Genomic DNA, 26,058 nt, shown 5'->3' with positions numbered 1-26,058 from the left:
ATCCTTTAGGGTGAGTCGCTCAGCGAGATTTCAAGTGATCTTGTAGATCACTGAGTTTTTGGAGAGGTATCCCTACACTTTAAAATACCTCAAAGGTCAAAACTGGTCTGGACAGTGGTCCTTCCCATAATGCATAGTATTATACATGTCTGTAAGCATATATGCCTTGCATTATGGGATACTAAAGCAATTGATATGAAGTCTTTGTTTGCTTACACTTGGATAAAGGATAGAACCAAGAATATAATTTCTTGGCATCTTCAACTCATTAAGCACTGATGTTTTTATTTAAATTTGACAGTTGTGGTTACTGTAACACTGTAGTTGAACTATTGTTTGTAGCATTTGCATTAAAGAACATCATAATATTTGTGCAGTGTTGTATTAATAATATACTTTATTAATTAATTGACATATGACTTTTTTTTTTTTTTTTAATCAGTAGCATTTACATTCATTGGAAAACATTTATTTCAGATGGTCTACATGAGTGTTATATTATATTACAGTGTTCTCCCCCAGAAATTTTTACCAGCTGGGTGTACAAACATTTTGAATGAGTTAAGAAAGACCCTTTTTCATAACAAATTAAAATAGTAATTTTATTAGAAATTACTTCAAACAAGGATAATATTTTATATAGTAATTATAACAAACAAGACTAGGATTTTTCTTATTTTCTCATTAAACAATGAAAAACCTTGTAATGCTCACAGCTTAAAATTCTATACATTAATTCTTCTCTTCTTAGAAACCCAGTTGTCAGCAGCTTTTGCGTAATTAAAATCTGTTGGATCTGGTCCCTCCAGTGAAATCAGCATCAGATATTATTTAGAGTGTTCTGACTGATGCGATTCCTCATACAGGTTTTTATCCTTTTTAATGCAGAGAAATCCCTTTCACATTCAGCTGTGCTCACAGGTATGGCCAGTCCAACAGCTGTTAGTTTTGCTAAATTTTTACAAGACTCTTTGAGCTCAGATGTTGTTGCTGATTTCAGCAGTATTTGTCTTGGATCTAGATTTTTGTATGACTGTCCATTCTAGTTTAGTACTTTCATAGTTTAAAACTGCAGGACTTCCATTTCTAGAATAATAATCAAAAAGTATCTCAGAAACCTCACAGTGATCATGACTTCTGCATTGAAAAGCAGGAAATGATTGGCATATCTGGAAATCTTGCTTCTAGGTGTTTAATAACTGTGCCTATGTATTTATTGTATATTGTAGTCTTAAACGTAATAACATTAGAATCTGAATAATCAATGTGAAGGTCTGACCATTCACCTGAAAGATACTGATGAAGATTTTGAAAATGACTGCCAGGAGTGTCTTTCAATTCCATGATGGATAGTTTTCTGGCTTCTAAGACTGGCTCTATTTCAGTTAAGTCAACATCTTGCCTTTGCCATGATCTAGACAAGTTAAATAAATGCAGTAACACATCTGAAAACATCATTAGCGAAGCTACGAAATTGTAAGTTCTGATATATTTGCTTAAACCTTCAGCTGTGATATCATTTCGTTCGGTGGCCTCTTTCCAATGCAGCTATAACACTCACCATGCATTCTCTTAGAAACTGTATTGCAGAGTCATGAGACAGCCATCTAGTGTCACTAGCCATTTTAAGTTTAATCTGAGGACTGTTCAATATATTTTGGATTTAAGTTAAACCAGCCATCCTGACTGAGGAATTTTGGAAGAAGAAAAACAATTGCCTTGAGATATCATTAGACTAAATAAAGCACTTCAGCAGTTGCTTGGGCACTAGCAAGAATCAGATGGTAGTTTACACAATGACAATTGACTATGAGTCCATCTATTTTATCTTTGAGCAGTTTTGCAACTCCCTTTTGCTTTCCAATCATGACAGCTGCTCCATCAGATTACAAGTTTTTAAGCCTAGACTGTCAAGGATTTCAATTAATTTGTTAGTTATAGTCTCAGCTTTGCCATCAATGATATTGCAAGTTGATACAAAACTAACCCTGACCTCTTTTCTAAGTTGACAAAACATATTTAATGTACACAATCAGCTGTTTTAAAACTAAGATGTCTGTAGTTTCATCACGTAAAACACTGAAATAATCTGCAGAATGTATATTTTTCAGTATTTCAGATCTAATTTCTGATGCTAAAATATCAATCAACTTGCATTATTCATTCTGGAGTATAATGTGCATTTTTACCAACATTAAGATGTTCTAAGTAGGAACAGCCCATAGCCTTGCAATGCTCAAGCAATTTTTCAAATAATGTAGTATGTGGTAACTCATTTTTCGCTAACCAATGCATAGATCTTAAAGCTTCCTGAAAAGCATCTCTCTCTGCCTGCAAGTTATTCAAAATTGAAATTGATTTTTCAATTTGCTCTATTCCAGTTTCTTCTAGTGTATGTTTTTCAATTATATCTGAACAAGAATCAGTGTGTAACTTGTTTTGTTCATGGTCAACCAAGCTTTCTTTTCAAAGGAAATCTTGTGCATGGCATAGTTACCCAAGTCACTTCCTTGTTTGTGGGTCGTCTCTTTCTGTATTTCATACATGTGGAACACATCATTCCATCATCTTTCACCACTAACCAATGGAATTTTTTAAACCACTCACTGTTAATACTCGATAAGCGATGTTTAGACACGTTTTACATTTGAGAGAGACTCTGCAGAAATCGATGATTCTGTTATTGGTGTGGTGTCTTTGCTACTATGCTTATCGGTTTCATCTTTCTTAAAATAATTTAAGAGTGTGATTTTCTGACTTGACTTTTTACTCATTATGGGGTAATTTAATAAATAAAAAAATCATTGTTATTAAATTAATCAGAACAAATCACTGAATTGTGCACTGACAGTAATACCCAAGATACATAACGCGCATTATGTCACAATTTTATTATTTATAAGTTAATTACTAAGAATGGGAATTGGTATCACTCGAGACTGACATCATAGTCCTCGAGAGTTTCTAGAATTCCCCGAGATCACAACTATATTTGATTGCCAGGCCTATTTTCTTTTACAAAATAAAATATTAAATACTTGACTCACGATTTTCGGACAAAAACCATTATTAACAAAAATAAATGTATATTTTTAACATCGATTTTTGCCTTCGATTTGAATTTGCTCAATTTTCACAATTTATTTCTTTCAAACATCAAAATTATGTCTCTTTCGTACAAGATCTTCTTTGCAACTGATACTGTTGTATTCGAGATCCCGATTTTTGTCTTCTTCCGCGTATGGATTGGTGTGCATCAAAGTGAATATCCGAAGCTCTCGAGATTGGCTTGCAATGCAAGAAATTGAGCTAGTCTCACAAGTATCGAGACTCTTCAATTCGATTTCTCATCACTGTTAATTAAGAAATGTCTTAAATTATTTTTCCATTCTTGTCATTATTTATCCATATCAACTCACAACATTAATTAGCCGGGCGGTCAGTAAAACCAGCCGGGTGGTTTGCCTATTCAAAAGGTCCTGGGGAGAACATAGTATTATATGCTCCAGCTCTAGCTCTGAATACAGTGATTGAACTATTGTGTGTAGCAATTGCATATGCATTAAAGAATATCATTAAAAAATATATCTAAATGTTAAAATATTGAAAATTTACTTGTTCAGTTTGTATTAATAATATGGTATATTAATTAATTGAAATATGAGTGTTGTTGTTTTAAGCAGTAGCATTTATATTCATTGTAACACGTTTATTTCAGATGCTCTACATGGGTGTGGTATTATATGCTCCAGCTTTAGCCCTGAGTACAGTGACTGGTTTGTCTAAGTGGGCTTCCATTGTTTGCATTGGCATAGTCTGTACTCTGTATTCTACTCTTGTAAGCACTAACTGTTCTGATACTTTCATGTGCAAAAGTATTTTAATTATTAATTGTAGTGATGCTTTATATCATTATTTTATATTTAAATGATAATCCAATAATTCATTTACAAATAAGGAGGACCACTGCATTCACGCAAAGCACTAGGTGATGATGAGATTGTTAAGCTGATAGTTTAGGTCTGACTAGTTCCTAGAAATTTTTAATTTTTGATATTTGTAATGAATCATGCAGTTTCAAATCAAGATATTTGGTTTTGTTATGTTTATTTACAAACTGGAAACCAGTATTATATGAGTATTTTTATTTAATTTATTTAATTATATGTAGAGCCTGTGTAGCTCAGTGGATGTGGCGTTTGCCAACCACCGTGCTTGGCCGCACGAAGGAAGACTTGGTTTCGAGTCTAGTCGGCGACTAGAGGAAATTTTTGGCGTCCAACAAGAAACGTACGTCAGCGGCGCGCAGGACTTCTACTACTACACGAAAGGCTGGCTCAGCGTTAGATTTTTCGCAATGGATGCGTTGCGGAAACTGCTACATGTATGCACCGAAAAATGTGAAGGATCTGTGGTCGGTCTGGCAAAATGAGAAAAACGAAAATGTCGACGTATGTGAGAAGTGTCGGGATAGGCTGGAGCGTTTAGGAATGGAAGCTGACATTGGGACCGTAGCGGAAGAACTTCGGCGGGAGTTTATGAAAATGAAAAATGACCTTCATCTTCTTCATGAGGAAGTGGAAGTGATCGGTAAGGAGATACTGGAAGTTAAAGCTGAGTTTAATGTGTTAAACAGAGAAATTAGGACTATAGAGATTACTTTAGCTGAAGTAACTAGAACAGGATTACATATGGGTGAGTCTTTGGTGAATGATTCAGTAATAAATAGTATGGGAGTGATTGGGAGTCAACATAATAAAACCACAAGTGGCCTAGAAGAAATGAGATGTAGTGAGAATGGGGGGGTAAGTAATAGAGAGTTGAGTAATGAAGCTGGGAGAGTCATGCTGAATAGTGTAGAGAATGAGTCCATGAGTGTGGACTTGAATGAAGTTAACAGTGGTAAAATATATGGTGATTCTATGATTAAGGGTATGGAGAGTGGTATGCATGAGGAGTGCTTGGCTGATGGGACAATAGAAAGAGTGGCTTTAGCAATAAAGAGAGGGCATGAAGCAGACAAGATGATAGTTATGGTGGGTACGAATGACCTGAGAGGTAGTATAAATCTGGTAGGAAAAGATTTAAGAACATTATTAGATATTGTGAAGAGGAAAAGTGTCAATGGGAGAATAGTGTGTGTGCTGCCTCGATTTGACAATTACGAGTTAAGTAGACGAGCAATGATAATGAATGATATGATTGCAAGAATGTGCAGAAAAAGAGGTCTGGAGTTTGTTGATGTTTGGAGTGTGTTTGAAGGAAAAAGGCAGTTGTATGCTAGAGATGGACCGCATCTTAACAGGGAAGGACATAAGCGATTGAAGAAGTTATTGTTTTCTGAACAGGTTGAAGTTATTGGGCAGGGAAACTAATATTGAAAAGGTTGAGTGTAAGAAAGAGAAACTTTAGCACTGATTGTGTATTTATTGATCCTTATAGGCAGAATAAATTTCAGAAGAGAGGGGATAAAAATCGGCATAGGACTACGGTAGTTAGTGACTTATATATCAGTTCTAAAGCCGGTACAAGATCTAGAGGGAATCTGCAATTTTTGTATACCAATGCTAGAAGCATTCGAAATAAGAGAGAAGAATTTTTGGCATTAGTCAGTGAAATCTCACCAAAAGTTGTAGGCATTAGTGAAACTTGGCTGTCAGCAGAAGATGTGGTCACTGGAATTGAATGTGATGGGTACAGTATTTTCAGGGAGGGTAGAAAAGATAGAACAGGAGGAGGAGTACTGTTGATGATAGCTGATGTGTTGCAGCCAAAGAAAGTAGTATATCATGATGATAGACATGTGAATGAGAGTTCATTTGAGGCAGTCTGGTGCGAAATAGTGACCAACGCAACCAAATATACAGTTGGATGCTGCTATAGGCCAGGGAGTACGGGGGGAGATATTGAATTCATGCATCAGCAACTTAGTGCAATGAGTGAAGGCTTAGTGATTATTATGGGGGATTTTAATTATGGTGATATCAATTGGAAGGAGGAATTATCACGTAGCAAAAAGGAAATGGAATTCATACATCTTCTACGAGATAATTACTTGAAACAGCACATAACTGAAGGGACACGTGGTGTGAGAGTATTGGACCTGGTTATTGGTTCAGAGGTTATATGCATAAGTAAGGTGTCCTCGTTACCTCCAGTTGGTGAAAGCGATCATGTGGTATTGACTTGGGAGGTTGCAAAATCTGTGGATTTTTCTATTAAGAAGGGGTATGTACAGAACTACAGGTTAGGCAATTATAACAAGCTTCGGAGTGAGCTTGCAGCCATCCCATAGCAGAACATATTGCAAGGAAAAGATGTTAGCAGTGCTTGGGATAAAATCAGCGGGTATCTGAGGAAAGCAATATCAGATTGTGTCCCCATGGTCAGGAGGGCAAACAAGGCAGGCATTAGATGGATGAGCAGTAGTATCAAGCTTGAACTGCAAAAAAAGAAAATGTTATGGAGAATTTACAAGGAGAAAGGCGATCAGGACACCCATGAGCAGTATCAAGGCTCAAGCTAGGAAGGTTACCAGCATAGTAAGAAAAGCTAAATCAGATTATGAGAAGACCTTAGCCAAAGAGATCAAGGGTAATCCCAAAGAGTTCTTCCGCTATGTGGCAAGTAAGAGGAAGAATGACTTCGGAAGGATAACCTTAGTGGGTGCTGATGGTATTGAGGTGACAAAATCAGATGTAATAGTCGAGTTACTGAGTGATCACTTTTCAAAAGTCTATCACCCAAGTGAGGATATCTCTATACCTATAGCAATACCTAATGTGAGAATTGAAGCTAAAGAATCAGAGTTATTAAATATATTGCAAAACTTAAATGCAAACACTGCGGTAGGCTTAGATGGAATATCAGCTCGGGTGTTGCGTGAATGTGCAAATGAATTGTCAACCCCTCTTACCTGGATATTTAATTTAAGTTTGAACTCTGGTATGGTCCCTAGGGAGTGGAAGTTAGGCAAAGTGGTTCCTTTGCATAAGGTGGCTCTAAAACTGCGGTATTGAATTACAGACCAATCACCATCTCAGGAGTAGTGGTAAAAGTATTGGAAAAGTTGGTTAAAGACAAAATTCAAGAATGGGTGGATCAGGATATGATACTCTATAGAGGCCAACATGGTTTTGTTAAAGGTAGATCCTGCCTTAGCAATCTATTAACTATTCATAATAGAATAACATCTGAGTTGGACAAAGGAACTGGCTACACAGTGGTACTTCTGGATTTTGCTAAGGCTTTTGACAGGATACCCCATAGAACACTGTTACGCAAATTGGAGCAGATGGGAATGGATAATAAATTGGTGATATGGATAGGAGAATGGCTCAGGGAGAGATACCATAAGGTGGTGTATGGAGGAGCCGAGTCCAAAATGAGGCAGGTGACCAGTGGTGTGCCTCAGGGCTCTGTGCTTGGGCCAATGTTGTTTAATTTGTATATAAATGATATAGGAAACGGCTTAAAGGGAGATATTCAGTTGTTTGCTGATGATGCAAAGTTGTGTAGTGCAATAAAAAATCAAGCTGATGTTGAAAGTTTGCAGGAGGATTTAAATAAGCTGGTAAAATGGGCAAAAGAAAATGGATGTCAGTTCAATGTGGAAAAGTGTAAAGTCATGCATTTTGGGATTAAAAGATTACCAGCTGTGTACTACATCGATGGAAAGGTACTCCAAGAGATTGATGAGGCTAGGGACTTAGGGGTATTGGTAGATAGGGAGATGAAGTTCAGAGGACACATTGCTAAGGTGTCCAAGATTGCACATAGGATTACTTGGTTGTTGAGGAACACACTGACATCCAGAGATAAAGAGGTTATTATTCCCCTTTATAAAGCATTGATACTTCCACATTTGGATTACTGTGCTCAGATCTGGTCACCTGGATTCCTTGGAGATGAGGAGGCTGTGGAGAGGGTTCAGAGAAGAGTGACCAAGTTGGTGAGTGATATAAAAAATGCTCCCTACATTGATAGATTGAGAGCTTGTGGATTGCAGAGATTGGTTGATAGGCGAAGAAGAGGGGATATGATAGAAACATTCAAATTACTAAAAGGTTTTTATAGGATTGATGCAGGGGAAATGTTTCAGCTGTGTGATAGTGATGGAAGAACAAGAGGTCATCTCTGGAGATTAAAGAAGAGTGTGGTTAACAAAGGTGTCAGAACAAGGTTTTTTGCCTGGAGGGTGGTGAATGAGTGGAATTCATTGCCTGACTTAGTTGTGAGCTCTTCGTCTGTAAATGAATTCAAGAAGAGATATGACAAATATTGTTTTGCTAGTTTGGGTCTCCCGCGATGAGTCTACTGACTCCATGGAGATACCCGTAATAATAATAATAATTATATTTATTTAGTTTTTAATCAAATCAGAAGTTTTCTTTAGTGTTATAATTTGAGTAATTATTGAACTACATCACTATGTTCAGTAATTCTTAATGATACAGCATGTCCAAGAAGTTGCACTCCAAAGAAGAAATATAATAGCCTTACAAATAATGTTTATTATTATATTAAAAGAAGATTCTTTATTATTAAATATTGACAAATGTTGTTTATTGTTACTAAATTCTCAATTATTCCACCATTTATAATTTCATTGTATACTATGTTTAATTAAATACAGTACTCCCTCGATTAATGCACCCTCCGATTAGTGTGTTTTTGATTAGTGCTCCTATCTTAAAAATAAATGTTAAAAATTTTCGATCTATACATTTTTTTATGGCTAACTATTTTAAAAAATCACTCACCAGAATGAAATAATTTAGTTACCAATTTAAAACATTTACAAAGTTATTTTTAATGGCATACTATACTACTTCCATGTACACTATGTTCCAAATTTTTGCCGCCAAAATTTATGTCATCTATTATAGTATGCTCACAGATTCGAGACCCTTCGACACTTCTGCACATGTCACAAAAAAGGAGAATCCATTCCGATAATAGGGTAATCAATCCGTCTTCTGGGATGAGTTGTTTATTATTACATGTCGAAAAATTAACTTCTGTTTTATGATCATTGTAGTTTTTAAAGTGGTAACTATTTTGTTTGTTGAGAAATTTTATCTATAAAGGACGGGATTTTGCATGTTGGCGACCAATTTGTACGTCCTTCATTTCTTTCTCCCCTTCAATGATAACATCCAAGAGTTAATTAAATCTCATTCTGAAGAATTGAGTGATTCCGACCTGCTAAATTTAGATGCACAGCTGGAAGATACCAAAGCATATGAAGAAAATTTAACCACTGATAGTCAGCCAAAAGAGATTTCACAGAAACGATTTGAAAATATTTTTTGTACAATCAAAGTTTTTAAGCAGCAATGCTTAGAGGCTGACCCTGATGAAGAGAGAAGCAGTAAAATTTGCAGAAGAGTAGAAGAGGCAATAGGGCTATACCATCGGTTGTATGAAAAAAAAAGAAACAAAATGCCTGCCAAACTACGTTAGCTCAATTCTTTGTTAAGAAGTAGAATAATAAAATTTATATTCTGAATATGTTTTATTGTCTTTCAGCTTCATGGTTTTCCTTTAACTAGGCCCTGCACATACCTTAATTCTTTTATAAAAAAATTAAGGTTCAAAAAAGAAATTTGAGGAACGAATTATACTTTTTTCCATAGGTTATTATATTATATTCAATTCATGCACCTGTTTTAAAGAACACATTAGGCGCACTAATCAAGGTATTGCTATTCATATGCATTAGAAAGAACAAGTTCTACAAATTTTAAATAGAGCAGTTGTCAAGAATAATGATATTCAAGTTTTTCACCTGGAAGGCCAGTTTGGCTGGCAGAGTGGTTAGTGTATCCACTCTCCAGCCAGAAGACTGTGGGTTCGATTCCTGCAGTGGGCACGGATGTTTATGATTGTCTGTGGAAATACCAGTGGTGGTGGTCTGCAGTAGATGGTGCTGGTGTAGTTGCAGTCATTTGGTGGAGACAGAGTTGTGTAGAGCAGATGCCCTCCCTCGATGAGTGTTTGGACTCCCTGGAGGTGTCAAGTAATAATAATGATATTAAAGACAGAGTAAGTATGTTAAGCTTCTGTGGAAGACATTCTGCACAATTTAAACAGTGATTAGGAAGAGCAAGGTAGTCATTAATGCATTACTGTGACAATATCTATTGGATATGTTTAATACCACGTGACAGTGGTATTGTCTTTCTGGGTATAGCCAGTGAAATTTTTCTGTAAGAATTTTATAAGATGCTTGAACATGAATATTATGGTAACTGTTTTCTTTTGTGTTGCTTTTCCTGTTATTATTTATAACTCTGCAGCAAAGAAACATGGCAATTTATGGAGTTCTGGTTGTTATTTTCTCTTATGGTATATTTCTTCGAGGAGACACTATATCATTACATTTGACTCTAACGATTATTACCATGTTACCACCTACTGGTGAGAGTGATCATAGGGTCTTGACCTGGGAGGTGTCTAAATATGTGAAATTTTTGATTAAGATGGTACATATGGAATTACCATGCTGGCAAGTATGAGAAGCTTAGGGGATTGCTTGGTTCAGTGCCATGGCATGCAAAATTTCAAGGGCTGGATGTTAATAGGGCATGAGAAGCGGTCAAGGAGCATTTACAGGAGGTTATGACTGACTGTATACCTAGAGTCTGAATAGTAAATCAAGTAGGGGTTAAATGGATGAATAACACCACTAAACTTGAGTTGCAAAAAAAGAAACAACTGTGGAAGGAATTTAAGGAGAAAGGTGACCTTCAGGCACACGAACAGTATAAAGTGCAGGCCACAAGGGTAACGAGTGTGGTAAGAAAAGCAAAAGCGGATTATGAAAGGAAATTAGCCATGCAAGCTAAAGAGAATCCCAAACAGTTCTTTCAATATGCTGCAAGTAAAAGAAAACTGTACATGGCAGAATGATTTTAAGGAATTCCGATGGTAGGGAGGTCACTGAATCAGTTGATATAGCGGAATTACTGGGTGAGCACTTTGCAAGAGTATTTCATCCAGGTTGTGACATTGAAGGAATGAAGGAACCATTAGTTTATATGGAAATTGTGGTTAATGAAGTGGAGGTGAATAGTCTATTACAGAACCTTAATGTGAATGCATCTGTGGGATTGGATGGTATACCAGCACGGATCGTACGTGAAGCAGCTAAAGAATTGTCAGTGCCCTTGACCATATTGTGAAGGGGTGGAAAGAGGAGAAAATAGTTCCATTGCATAAAGGAGGATCCAGGACTACTGTTGCAAATTACCGACCGATCAAGAGTCATTGACAAGGTCTTGGAGAAAGTAGTCAAGAGGAAAACTACAGGAATGGATTGATGAAAATGAGATATTGTATGGAGGAACAGCATTTGTGAAGGGTAGATCATGCCTCAGTAACTTGCTCAGGTTTTATAACACAGTGACAGCTGAACTGGATAGGAGTAATGGGTTTACAGTGATACTGCTGGACCTGGCCTTTGACAGGATACCACATGGAATTCTAATCCGTAAACTGCAACATATGGGAAAGGATATAGGGTTGGTGAGATGGATAGGAGGGTGGTTGATGGAGAGATATCAGAGAGTAGTTTACTCAGGAGTAGAGTCCAAAAGACGGCCAGTGACTAGTGGTGTGCCGCAGGGTTCTGTTCTTGGACCACTGCTGTTTAATTTGTTCATTAACGATATAGGGAAGGAACTGAGAGGAACGGCTCATTTGTTCACTGATGATGCAAAGTTGGGTAGGGCAATAGTGAATGCAGAAGACGTCAAAATTTTGCAGGATGATTTGGATAGATTGGAGATTTGGGATAAGGAGAATGGATGTCAATTTAATGTGGCAAAATATAAGGTTGTTCATTTTGAGGTGAAAAGATTAGCAGCAGTATATCACATTGGTGAAACTGTACTTCAGGAGATTGATGAAGCCAGGGACTTGGGAGTGTTGGTGGATAAGGAGTTGAAGTTTAGGGGGTATATTGCAAAAGTGGCTATATCAGCTCATCAAATCACTTGGATGCTGAAGAATACTTTGACGAGCTAAGCAAGTTATTGTTCCTCTGTATCGAGCCTTGATAAGACCCCATCTTGACTACTGTGCCCAGATCTGGTCACCTAGGTTTCTTCTTGATTGAAGAGGAGGTTGAGAGGATCCAGAGGCAAGTGACCAAGATGATAGCAGGTTATGGAATGAACCTTATGAAAACAGGTTGAAGATTTTGCAGAAATTGGTTGATAGGCAGAAAAGGGGAGATATGATTGAGACATTCAAATTGCTGAAGGGTTTCTATAGGATTAAATCAGAGGATATTTTTGAGAACAGGACTGGTGGTGGGAGGACTAGGGAGACATCCATGGAAGCTGGGCAAGAGTGTGGTTAATAAGGGTGTTAGAGCTGGGTTTTTTACTTTTAGAGTGGTGAATGAGTGGAATAAGTTGTCAGAGTCTGTTGTGGTTGCTATGACAGTAAATGAGTTCAAGGCAAAGTATGATAGATACTGTGTGAATGTCGAATAGTTGAGATGGACATGATGTTTAGGGCCTCCTTCGATGAGTCTAAGGACTCCTTGCAGTTGCCCGTAATAATAATAATAATAATTACATACCTAACAAGCAAAATCACAACTTTTTTTGTTAGGTATGTGATGATATAGTGTCTCCTTGAAGAAATATACCATAGGAGAAAATAACCAGAACTTCATAAATTGCCATGTTCAGTGACTTAAACTGAAATAACTTTTACTAGATATTTTTTTCCATTTTCCTGTTTAGAGCTGTGTTTAAATTAAATATTCAGTGTGGCTTAAATTGCACCAATGGTATGGTTGTTTGTGATTGTTTTCAGCTGGGTGATGAATTTCACCCCTTACTGTGAGACCACTGCTCCACTTATTGGAGACTCAAAAGTTCCATGTTTGGTCCCTAGAAAAGGGTTTCCAGATTATATAAAAATAAAATAAAACATATATAATAATATGAAAAATCTTTAACTCCTGCCCCTGCAGTATTAATATACTATAAGTTGTAAACTTATAATATTAATATACTATAAGTTTACAACTTCTCATTACTACTTAAGTAGAGTATATGTATATATTATTGCCTTACCAAATATCACTACACCAAAATGACAGTGCTTTATCACTTTGTTGTATTGTGGAAACCTACTAACCTAAACTGTTTCAAAGTACATATTGCAGTAAATCAATGAAAAGATTATTTTAATAAATTGTATTAAAATTTTATTAATTTAATTAAATTGAGTTAAATAAAATTAGTTAAATTCAGTTTAATTTTAAATTAAAATAAATTGAAAGTGAAAAAAAATATATAAGTAAAAAGCATCTGTAATGTTATATAATTTAATTTGTTTTGGTTTGATAGGAAGAGATTGTATTGTAAGATTTGCATGTTGCATTCTATTCTGCCTTTTCTGAGATTTAGGAATTTTCTTGACATGTTTATGCCCTTTTAGCTTTGTACTAAGTTTCAGGGTGCTAGAAGCAGGGGTGAATGCAGGTCTTGAAATTCACGCTTGCTCTTGTTATCATTCAGGGAGTGAGAGGTGTGATTGAAGTCTGATTAGCAGAATAATGAATTACTGACCATTTAAAACTATATATTTAGAAATTTATGTACATTTAATCATACAAATACAACATTTCTTTTACAAATGATATTCTATCTTTTTCAGTTTAGCTACTTGAATACAAATTCTACCCTATGGTTCTTCTTTATGAACTGGTCAATAACATCGTCATAAAAAGTTGGTTGTAACTTAATTTCTCAAGCAACAAGTATACACTTGTAAAGGCTGGCTGAAGCTCACTGGCTAGAGCTACTTTGACTGCGTATGACCTTTTGTTTAAGACGACGTGAAGGGAGCGGAAATGGCTATGCGCGCGCATTAAATTACAGCGCTGCAGCGAGGACCTGGAAGCTCCGACAACCGGGCAAGCCAAGATAGCTTTGACTAGAAGAGCAAGCATCGGCCTTCGATACACAATGCAAAGCTCAATTATTGTTGCTCAAGCTTAAGACATCTGTCTACAAAAATAAAAGCCTAAATGGAATGCTTATAAATGCATGCCTTTATTAACAAATAAATATTACTTCTTTCTCAAGTAATAAGCTTGCACACCAAGCATAGCAAACATGGAGAATTCACCCCTGGCTAGAAGTGCAAAAAAAAAAAGGGGGGGGGAGATGTAATGCATTATTAATTGAAACATGTTTTTATTAATTTATGGATTAGTAAAACAAGTGTTCTTTGCCAGGTTGGCAGGGAAAAGACCCAGAGGAAGACCAAGATGTAGATGGATTGATGCAGTAAAAAGTGCCTTAAAAGACAGAAATATAAGATCTGATAATATTTGAATCTTGACAGATAACAGATCAATTTGGAGGAAAATTGTTGATCAGAAGTTAGTAATGGTGTAACTTTTTCATGTAGCACTATCATAATTATCCTGTACATCCTCTGATGGTACATATCGGGAATTTGATGATGATGATTAATGATGATTATTAATTTAATATGAAAATCTGTATCTACCTGTTCAGATGTTCCCAAAATGCTATTGAAGTGAAAATCGAAGTCATATTTTGAAGTTAAAATCAAATATCTGTTAGTTTCATTATGTTTGATTTATAATATATATGCTATCTTCTAAAATGGTTTATAGTATATCCATCATGAATTTGCTGTAATCCTTTTTTTTTCCCTAGGGAGGTATCAAAGCTGTTCTATGGACAGATGTCTTTCAGTCTTTACTTATGTTTACTGCAATGTTTATTGTCATTATCAAAGGTACTATTGATGTAGGAGGTTTTCATAATGTTTGGAGAATTGCTTCAGAGGGTGATCGCATTGAATTCTTCAAGTAAGCTGTTTTAACAGAATGGAAATTTACAATTTGGTTTTTAAAAACATGAAAACAATCAGTTATGACATTCTCTTGCAAATTAATTTCAAATTTTTTTAGAAATGTTGTTCTTTGCATTTTTTTTTTTATTACTTTGTGTTGCAATAAGTAATCCTGTTATTTATCTTCTTGTTTTCTTTAACTTACTGGTTGTTGAAAGTTTTTTCACTTGGTTATACTTTAAATAAAAAATGCCAGGAAATTATATTCTTTGGTTTCATCATTTATCCAAGTGTAAGCAAATAAAATTTGCATATGAAGTTACTTCATTATATATGCCCATAAGGATATGTGCATTGCATTATGGGATACTAAGGAAGTTGATATGAAGTCATTAGCCTTTGTATACAAGTAGCCCAGTCATGAAGTAACTTCATGCGCAAATTTTGTTTGCTTACACTTGGATAAAGGATGAAACCAAGAATATAATTTCTTGGCATCTTTATTTTAAAGTATAACCAAGTGAAAAAAACATCTATCTCTAATCCAGAGTATTTTAGTAATAAGGTGTGGCCTTTTGACTTCTTGTATATGAAAATATGACTTCTGCATTACTTCTGGGTCTGGCTCCCACTGACAAGATCTTGGTTTTTGGCAAGATAAGTACTTTGGTTTTCTTTCGTTTGTTTTTCACTTTAATTTATTTTACTTATGCTAGTAGTGCTTTCGTCCCCACTAGCACTGGTTTCTATTAATAAACATTAGGATTGCTGGTAGTGCAGTTAATATCTGCATTAAGGGATTACTTTTAGTGGTATCACGGCTGCCATTTATAGTAGCTCAAACAAACATTTGCTGGTGGTGTAGAATTAGTTCTGTATCATGGGATTATTTTATTCTGTCTTACGACTGAAAGTTTTTTCTTCCAATTCAACGCAGAGGTTATAGTCTTTTTCCCACTTGAGATAATGGTACCAATTCCTTGAAGGGTGCAAACTCTAATAATTGAAATTCCTGGATGTGAAGAAGCAAGATGGTTAACTAAGGTTTTAAAAGAAATAGTCAGTGCAAACAAGATTTATTCTTTCACCCCTTATGGCCAAGAGAAATATTTAATTGTAGTTAAAGATGTGGAAACAAGGGACAAACTATTACAGGATTTTACTTTCAGAGGCAGCACAGTTATTACTGTAATTCTTGTGTAGAGGCTTAAGTGCTGTGAGGACATTATGTTGAAGGTTTAATGGATTTTTTACAACACTCAAAAAGAATTAAAATAGAATTTAATACTTCCTATATTTCGTCCTAGTCACTAGGACATCTACGGGGATTACAAAGACAATTAATGTAACATGCACACAAAAACTTACAATACTAAGCCCAACCATGTGGGTGACAATACAGTCCTATCTAGGTGGAGCGCCCTCTAAGGGCAGTTGTCTTCTGATACACTTGCCTTCACTGTATACAGAAAACCCACACACACAGGCAGATACATTCACAAACTCTCCCACCACCACCCCTCACAACAATATGGCATCATTAAAACCCTTACCAAGAGAGCCCACAATCTTTGTTCCAGTGGAACCGCCCTCACTACTGAGCTTAACCACATACACAGAACTTTCCTCTCCAATGGCTACAGTGAACACAGCATCAAAAAAATAATAAATTCCTCCCCCATTCCCCGTCCCTCTCTTCAACAAGAATTCAAAAATGCCATCACCATACCCTACATCTGTGGCACTTCGGAAAAAATAGCCAAGATACTAAAAAAGTATAACCTACACACAGCATATAAGCCCTACCGCAAACTGGCTACCCTTATCCGTTCTACAAAAGATCAGCTCCCTCCTCTCTCTCTGCCTGGAGTTTACAAAGTACCCTGTTCCTGTAAGCTTGCGTACTTTGGACAGACAGGCAGATCAGCATCCATCAGCCTGGAGGAACACAAGTCATACATCGTTAAACACAACTATGGCCGTTCATGCTTGGCTGACCACGTTTTGGACACCACCCACAGAGTTATCATGGAAGAAAACCACCATGCTCCACCACAGCAAATTCAAGAAAGAGGGACTTTTCTTAGAAGCAGCAGCAGCTCTCAAAAACCAACCAAATCTTAACAAATATGGTTGCATTAAGCTTCCGAAGATTTGGGAAACAGTCATCACCAGAGGTCCCACCTTACATTCCAGGCCACCTACAACTGCCCTTAGAGGGCGCTCCACCTAGATAGGACTGTATTGTCACCCACATGGTTGGGCTTAGTATTGTAAGTTTTTGTGTGCATGTTACATTAATTGTCTTTGTAATCCCCGTAGATGTCCTAGTGACTAGGACGAAATATAGGAAGTATTAAATTCTATTTTAATTCTTTTTGAGTGTTGTAAAAAATCCATTAAACCTCCAACATAATGTTATTACTGTAATGGTCAGGAGCCAGATAAAAACAGTAAAAATCGAAAGATTTCTGATGGAATATATAGAGAATGGTAATGAAATTCTTATACAGACATTTTCGAAATGGGTTAAGATTAGTAACATACGAAAGGGTTTGTCAGGTGAAGACCCAAATTGGTTATCTGGTGATGTCACCTTCACAATGAATATGAAGACGCCCGTACCAAATTTTCTCAACATCGTACAACCCGAGTTATGGTAAACTATCCCGGAGGACAATGTCAATGCCTGCGTTGCATTTCGTATGATGAATTAGGTGGTAATTGACCCAAATCTAAATGTTTCGACTGCATGGAGATCGGTAATCTCCATATCGCTAATCAGTGCCTTAAACCCTGTCAGAAATGGGAAAGTTCTGAAATGCATTAACTTGTCCTTTTAGAACTTTCGCAGAAAGAGTGGGAGCTCCTATAGAGCCAGTTAGAACACCATATATATGAGAGAGGCATAATGAAGAGTTCCCAGATCTTCCAATTCAATCTAATAAAGATGGCGCTTTTAAGCAAACTACACTTGGTAAAATCACAAAAAGTGCACGACCAAATCAGTTAGAAATTAACTCCAAAATTCCAAATCTGCAGGAGCAACTTTCAAAGTCAAATAATGATGGAACACCAGTTGAAATTACCAATAATGAAATAATGAACAGGTACACAACGAAATGCAAAAACATTCAACTATTCTACAAGGAGAAACTGGAGAAGAAATAGAAAAACAAGTGAGACAACTGAAAGAACTTGATATGCAGACAAGATCATCAAAAAGGAAAGATGAATTAATAAAAAAAATTGAAGATAAACAAAAAAAGAACTACAACTAAAAGAAAAAGAAGTAATAAAAATTGTAAAGATGGAGAAGGCTGTGGATCATAAAATGAAAACTCTTCAGGCTCAGAAGAATTTATGAATTATGAAGAACCAACTCATGCTAATAAAGAGAAAGCAAGAGATACAATTAAAGAAAATATAATAACGTTTGCTGATTCAAAGGTTTTCTCAGTACAGTTATCATCTACATGAAAAGAAAATAACTGGCTTCCAAATCAAAAATGATAGCCATGAAATTGAAGTAACGGAAAGCAACTGTAAAAAACTGAAAAACAATTTACAAGAAGCAGGTTACATAGTTGCTTCTTCCCAGATTGAAGACCTCATTGGGTTCATCCAAAATTTAGAAGTTAAAGAATTACCAGTGACACTTCAATAATCATAGCATCTCCTTTCTGTATTGCCTCATTAAATGTACGAGGATTCCATAGGCAAATTAAACAAGAAACTATATGGAAACTTATGCTATGCCATAATATCAGGTTTTTATTTCTCCAAGAAACATACTTCTGCAGATATAAAGATATAAAAAGTTTAACAAATAGATATCCACTTCTTTCTTATTGGAGCTTTGGAAGATTTAACAGGGCTGGAGCAGGAGTTCTATTCTCTCCCCCCCCCCCTCCTTGTGTCATTCTGTAATATCCAAAGGGTTCCAGAAGGGAGAATCTTGACAAAGATTGGAAATACTGTGGATGTGTAATAAGGTTTATAAATGTTTATGCTCCATCCAGTGGAACAGTTAGACAAAATTCTTCCAGGAATTGGAGCCATATTTGTATGGCGCCTACTACATCTTAGCAGTTGGAGACTGGAATTGTATTGAAAACCCAATATTAGACAAATAGGAGGACACTCCAGGAGTGGAAAAGTGGGACATGCACAGTTAAAAACATGTCTTGACAATGCTCAACTAGTAGACATATGGAGGATTCACAATCCTAATCTTCAGGCATACACACACATGAATCAAGGTATTGGTACTCATATTGAACAAATTTATGTCTCTTCTTCCATTATAAATAGGATAATTCAGATAAAACATCTTGACATCAACATGTCAGATCATAATCCAGTTCTGCTTAAGTTCCACTGCATGGAAAAAGTAGAGATCTCTTCTGGACCATGGAGACTTCTACCAAATTTTCTGTTGATCTTTTCAACTAAATTCCAGACCCTCTGTTTGAATTGGAATAATGTTACCTAGAATTGGGATATGTAGTTAAAATTCAAACAAGCAGTAAAGCAGAATATGACAGAATGGGGAAAGGAACAGGCTTTCCTCAAAAGGAAAAAGTTGAAAGAGCTGTATAAAGAGAGAAGCTGGTTTGTAACAAACCAATGCAATGGTATAGAATGTAGCAACATCATTAGAAACATTAACATAGAGATAGAACTGGAAAGGCAGAAACAAGTAGAAGAAAGAAATTTTAAGATAAGAATACAACAGCACTTAGCAGATAGCCCTTCAGCTGCATTATTCAATAGACAATTTACAAAATTTTGCAAAGAAAGGACTATCACTCAAATCTGTGTTGATTGAGAAGACGTGTCCACCACTAAAGACATCCTTGACTCCTTTCAAAAACACTACAAAAATCTGTTTGAAGACAATAGTACTGTTGGAAATTATAACTCTTGGAACATTAATGGCTTTCCTGTTCATATCCAAGATGGGCTTGACAGCCCCATTACAGCATCTGAAGTTACCACAGCCTATAAAGAATGCCAGACAAGAAAATCCCCAGGACCTAATGGTCTAGGGATAGAACTTTATCGTGAAGCCTGGGATTTTATTCTTCCCATTCTAGTTACACTATTTAATTCCTTTCTCCTATCAGGACACATACCAAGTGAATTTGTAGCAAGTCATACTGTCCCCATTCCTAAACCTAATAGAGATCACACCTTTATCAGCAGCTGGAGACCTATTTCTCTATCTAATACTGCAAGATATTTTTCCGCATTATCAATAACATGCTCAAAGTGGGAATGAAATATATAATTAAAGGCACACAGGTGTATGGAGTACCGGTTGAGCAGTAGAATTTAATCTATTTCTGCTACGCGATCTAATCCACTTAGTTAACACGAAAAAGCAGTCGATGGCAGTGCTATGTAGACCTTACTCAAGCATTCGATAATGTCCAACATCCCTTTCTATTCCACATCCTTCAGCAAATTGGTGTAGGTAAAAAACTGCTATCTGTTATTAAAGAAGCCTATGCCAATTCAACCACCTGCCTTCTAGTTAATGGATTCCTGTCAGACCCAGTAAAAATTCAAAAAGGAGTCAAGCAAGGTTCCCTTTCAGTCCACTGCTCTTTGCATTGGTGCTTGAACCTTTCTTACAACAAGTCAACAATACACATGCTGTATGAGGAATAACAGTTCCTTCAACTAAAAAGGAAAATAAGGTATTTGCATATGCTGATGATGTAGTCGATGATATGTTTTTTGGTCTTTTGGAAAAATTCAGCAAAAGCAGTGGATTAATTATTAATGTAGACAAGACAAAATTGAAAGTTTATGGAAAGTGGGATCTTGGAGGCATTCCTTTTATACTAACCCCAAAGAGAGAGAACCCTTCATTATACTTGGAATTCCCTTCTCCACTAGAGTGGCCCTAACATTTCCAAGAACTTGGAAATGTTAGGGCCACTCTCCATTTCTTCTAAACCATAGTACTCGAAACCATAATCTTTCCTGCTCAGTTGTACATAATAAATATTACAGACATCACAGAAGCTGAAGAAAAGCAATTATATAGTAAACCTCTGCAATTTTTTTGGTCTAGCCGATACCAAGAAGTTAAAAAGGAATTTCTTCAACTATCATGAAGCATGGAGGATTTGGACTTCCAGTCTTAAAATTTTACTATTTAAGCAATACAGCTTCAAAAATCCATAAAATATTGCATGTGTGAAAACATGTGTGAAAACTAATCACACATGTGTAGACCTTCTCCGTACTTGGGTTTTCATCCTCCCCTATATGGAGTTAATAATTATAAAGGTCCAAAAGCTGAGATTGTTCCTGAATACTACAACACTCTGTGCTTAACTCTTAGACTGCTAAAACACTCTGGAATTGACATTCTTTCCATTAAAAAAAGTAAAATTTGGTATAAAGAAATTTTTAATCTCTTTCGCTGCAAAGTTCCACAGTTGGGTACTGACAACAATATTTTGTTTCATAAGTTGATGAGGTTCCAAGGGTACCCTAACAGGAAGAATCTTGCTTGGATAATTGAATATGGCTTCCTTTCGGTCCATGCCATCAAATGGAGGTACTTTAATATTGGAGATCCAATCTGTGACTTCTGTTACCAATTGGAAACAGTAGAACATGCATTCTACAGCTGTCATCTTACTCTGCATATTTGGAACAGATTATGTAATGTGTTGGGCATGCCACTATCTACAACAGAACAGGCTATTTTTTTTACAATACCCACCACCTGCCAGTAATGGGAAGAGAATTTTGATTTTTATAAGTAATGAATTAAAATACCATTTATGGCATGTTAGAAAAAAACATGGATTTGAAAACCAGCAATATGACATCCAAATGCTTTATAATATTGTATTGTGGAAATTTTATTGTTCAGTCGGACGTTTTTTGTATTTAAAAAGAAGCATTCTAGGAGATATCGAATTTATCGCTAGATGGTGTTAGACCACCCACATTATGCAATATTCACCAGGGGGAGATAAAATTCTGTCTATTTTTCTTGCTGTGAGAGGTTTTTTAAATAGTTCAATTCTCTTAATTCAGTGTGGTCTTATAGTCAATTGCAGAGATGACTGGAAAGCAATCCCAGGCAGAGAAGGCCAAACTATCTGGGTTAACTATTCAAGGCAGTTAACCCAGATAGCGCTAACCACCTGGGTATCAGTCATCTTTGTGCTTTAGTTTCAATTGGTCTTTTGGTTGTTCATCTATATGAGATTGGTGAAAAAGGAAAACTGATAGCCTTTGGTTATATGATGATATAAAAGAGCTGAGGCCTTTTCTCTCTCTCTCATGCTATCTATCCGTCTTCTTTTCTCCTAATACTATCAAGCTTTCTTGCATCCCCTATAACCCTAATAAAGGTTGAAACTAGTCTGGGTAGTGACCCTTCCCAGAATGCATAGCATTATACATGTCCATAAGGATATGTGTATTGCATTATGGGATACTAAGGCAATTGATGTGAAGTCATTAGCCTCCATATACAAGTAACCCAGTCGTGAAGTAACTTCATGCACAAACTTTGTTTTTCTACACTTGGATAAAGGATGGAACCAAGAATATAATTTCTTGGCATCTTTAATTTAACTTACTGGTGTAGAAAGGAGCTGTCAAATTTTATTGTCACATTAATCTGAGTTAATTATGGCCTTTCTTTGCAACTCATCTCTATCATCTATTATGCAAAAGAGAATTATATGCCTATATGACAGTTTCCCCAAAAGCATGGTATGCATGACACTTGTGGGTATGCAAAAGGTCTTTAGAGAGTGCAAGGCACTTTTTTTTTTTTTTTTTTAATTTTATAACTTTTTTACTTTTATATTTCATCGTGCAGTTGTTGAAAATAAGTACATATCTATTATGTAATTAATTTTCAGTAGCTAAAAAATCTCAAGGAAGTTTTATAATGAAATTGTCTCTTGGCATGTATCAACTGACCTCCATTTGTATTAAGTTTAAATTCAAATAGTTTAAACCACACGGTCAGAGTTCTCCACTAAATATACTGTATGTATATTGGATGTGTATAACTAAAAAAAATGCATTTAATGATTAAAATAAATTGTTTCACATGTCTGTAATTTATTATAAAGCACATGTTAAAAATAGTACTTTTATAATTATTCTTGTTTGAATGAAATATTATGAATTATCCCAAATTGCCTTTTCCTGAGAGGGAGATACCAGTGTTACTAAAATTTTAAAAGCAGTACACAGCTACTGAAAGTTTGGCAAACACTACTATGTGATATAAATCAAAAATGGGTTGAAGTTTATTTTATAAATTATATTTATTTAACTTCTAATATGCTGTCTATCAGTTTTTTGAAAAGTGCTATTAATACCAGATATAACCTTATTTGTTGTTCATCATGATATTTCTCATGAAAATGATGTGAACTGTCAACAGTTTCAGACTGTGTCATAACCATTTATAAGAGCCTTCTAAGCCTGTGATTTGTTTATGCAGATATATTGTAGTTTGGTAATTTTGTGTTCTTAAACTAGCCTTAGCTTCATGACGATTTGAAAAGTTTTCTGTAATTCCAGTTTTTTTGCAACAGTGATTGAAAATTATAATAACAATTCTTCCCTGACCTTGGTGAAATTTAACATAATTTGTGGCATCCAGTCATATCATTTGGACTATTAAACAAAATAAAATTATATTTACTATATGTATGCTATCCATGACTTAAGGTTCAGTTGTTATTGTGATAATGAATAGTGTTGGTGTACAAAGATGCTGGTATGAAATATACATTTTTTTTTCTTCTTTTCCTGCAATCATTTTCTTCTTGTTATATTGTGAATGAACATTGTTGATATTATACATTAAATTGTCTCAGTTCATTTCAGTTTGCAGTGGTCTTTTATGTGGTGTTCAGATCTCTATCTCAGTTGATCTTGACTATGCTTTTTGATTAGAAAGACGTGGGTTCCAGTCCCACTTGAGATGTGAAGGACATTTACAGATGTAGCATGCTAAAATCAGAGTCTTAGTTGCTTCAGCTGTAATTCCAAATAGCATTGTGTCCAGTTGGCTATGTGGTGTCTAGTACCTTCTTTAACAAGACACTCATTTTGGGGTTTACTAGTAATTGAGGACACAGTGACATTACTCTTATCTGCTCTTGACAGTTCCTCATGCATACCATTGTATGGCCTCTCTCTCCAGGCATGACCATTCTCCTTCTCTTCTCCATTCTTGGTTGGTTGGGTGGGTAGCATGGGCTGTCAGTAGTGGTCTTCTGTTTTGTGCTGTCAGTTTGACTGTTTGGTAACTTTGTCCATTTTTGATGTCATTCATATATTGGGTTCTTGGTCTCCTTCTACCAGGTCTTCACTCCATCATTCTCTCAATCAAATTTGTGATCCAATCTGAGCATCTTAGTAGGTGTTCTATCATGTTATTTCTTCCTTTTTCTAATGTATTTCTTTATTTTCTTGTGCCTTTTTTAATACCTCCTCATTTGTAACTCTTTCTGTCCATGTGGTCTTTGGCATTAAGCCCCAACACCACATCTCGAATGCTAAAAGTCTTGATTTGTCTCTTTTATTGTTTCTCTTCCTTTGTAATTGGATTGCCAGATTGATCACTAGATGTAATGGTGGAAGGTGTTTTTTCATCAGCCTTTCCTGTTAATGCAGGTGTCCATCAGGGTTCTGTCATTTCACCAACCCTTTTCCTGATTAATTATAACAACTTTCTCTCCTTGACTACAAACCTTATTTATAGTTTTTCTGATGATAGCACTCTCCACTCATCCTACTCGTATGACAAGCCTTGCAGTGCTCAAACTTCAAGATATGTAATAAGTTTGCAAAGACATTTGATAGAATACTACATGGAATTCTCTTATGCAAATTAGAACAAATGGGGATGGATATGACACTGGTTAAGTGGATAAGAGGGTGGCTGCTGGGCAGATATCAAAAAGTGGTATATGGAGGGACAAAATTGAGGCAAAAATGGGTGACTAGTAATGTGCCACAAAGTCCAGTGCTGGGACCATTGCTATTTAATTTGTACATAAATGATATAGGAAATAACCTGAAAGGAAATAATCAGTTGTTTGCTGATGATGCAAAAGTAGGTAGAGTAATAATTAATTAAGGCAATGTGAAGAGTTTACTGGCTGATTTAAATAGGCTGTCGGTATGGGCAAAAGTTAATGGGTGTCAGTTTAATGTCAAGAAATGTAAAGTTATGCATTTTGGGATAAATCGATTACCAGCTGTGTATCACATTGATAGTATTGTACTCCAGTAAATGGATGAAGTTAGAGATTTAGTGGTGGTGGTAGACAGAGAGAGAAAGTTTAGAGGTCATATTGCTAAAGTTGCTAAAGTAACCCATAAGACCACTTGGATATTGAAGAACACATTAACAAGTAGAGATAAGGAATGATAAAACTCATTAATCCTCTTTATAAGGCCTTGACATGCCAACTTCTGGACTACTGTGCTCAAGTCTGGTCCCCTATGTTTTATGGGAATGAGGAAGTGGTGGAGAGGATTCAAAGTCCAGCAACCAAGATGGTGAGTGCCTGTGGAATGTTCCCTATGAAGACAGATTGAAGATGTGTGGATTGCAGAAGTTTGTTGACAGAAGAAAAAAGTAGGGATATGATAGAAACATTTAAGATGCTTAAAGGGTTTTATAGGATTGATGTAGGGGAAATGTTTCAGTACTTGGCTAGAGGGACAAGAACAAAGGGTCATCCCTGGAACTTTAATAAAGGTGTGGTTAGTAGCGATGTGAGGTCTAGATTTTATGATTGAAGAATTGTGAATGAGTGTAATGGGTTGTCAGTCAGTTTTGAGTGCTTTGTCTGTTAATGGGTTCAAGGAGAGATATGATAGATTGGGTCTCCCACGATGAATCTTCAGACTCCATTGAGATGCCTGTATAATAATAATAAAAAGGATCTCACTTATTTTTGTCTTTTATTTTTTTTTCATCCACCCACCCTGATAATGCCAACCAATTATATCAATATGGTACTTCTCTAATTCTCCCAATTCCACTGTTGCTATTCCCAATTTCTGAGACAGCTCAGAAAATATAGGCAGAACTTGAAAGAAATATAATTCCTGGACTACTTTCATACCCTATATCAAGCTGGCTACTCTTATTCACTATCCCAAACTGTTTCTTCCCTTCTCAGGTCCAGG

The 26,058-nt window shown here is 35.9% G+C and overlaps 1 protein-coding gene across 2 annotated transcripts in view; it reads left to right on the top strand.

The window, feature by feature from the left end:
* The window catches only part of LOC150100370 (putative sodium-dependent multivitamin transporter), a 156,310-nt gene that overhangs the window by 31,071 nt on the left and 99,181 nt on the right, over positions 1-26,058 (top strand). For both annotated transcript variants that reach the window (XM_090402504.1, XM_090402505.1), the window contains exons 4-5: positions 3,719-3,838; positions 14,715-14,869. In XM_090402504.1, the coding sequence (XP_090258630.1) occupies positions 3,719-3,838; positions 14,715-14,869 (275 nt within the window). The remainder of the gene's footprint in view (positions 1-3,718; positions 3,839-14,714; positions 14,870-26,058) is intronic.

The sequence above is a fragment of the Typopeltis vanoorti genome, chromosome 13 (genome assembly GCF_054136105.1).
Source record: "Typopeltis vanoorti isolate ZY-2024b chromosome 13, IOZ_Tvanoo_1.0, whole genome shotgun sequence".
NCBI classification, from domain to species: Eukaryota; Metazoa; Arthropoda; class Arachnida; order Uropygi; family Thelyphonidae; genus Typopeltis; species Typopeltis vanoorti.
Note: the sequence above shows the minus strand (reverse complement) of the source record. Positions and strands in the feature narration are given on the sequence as shown.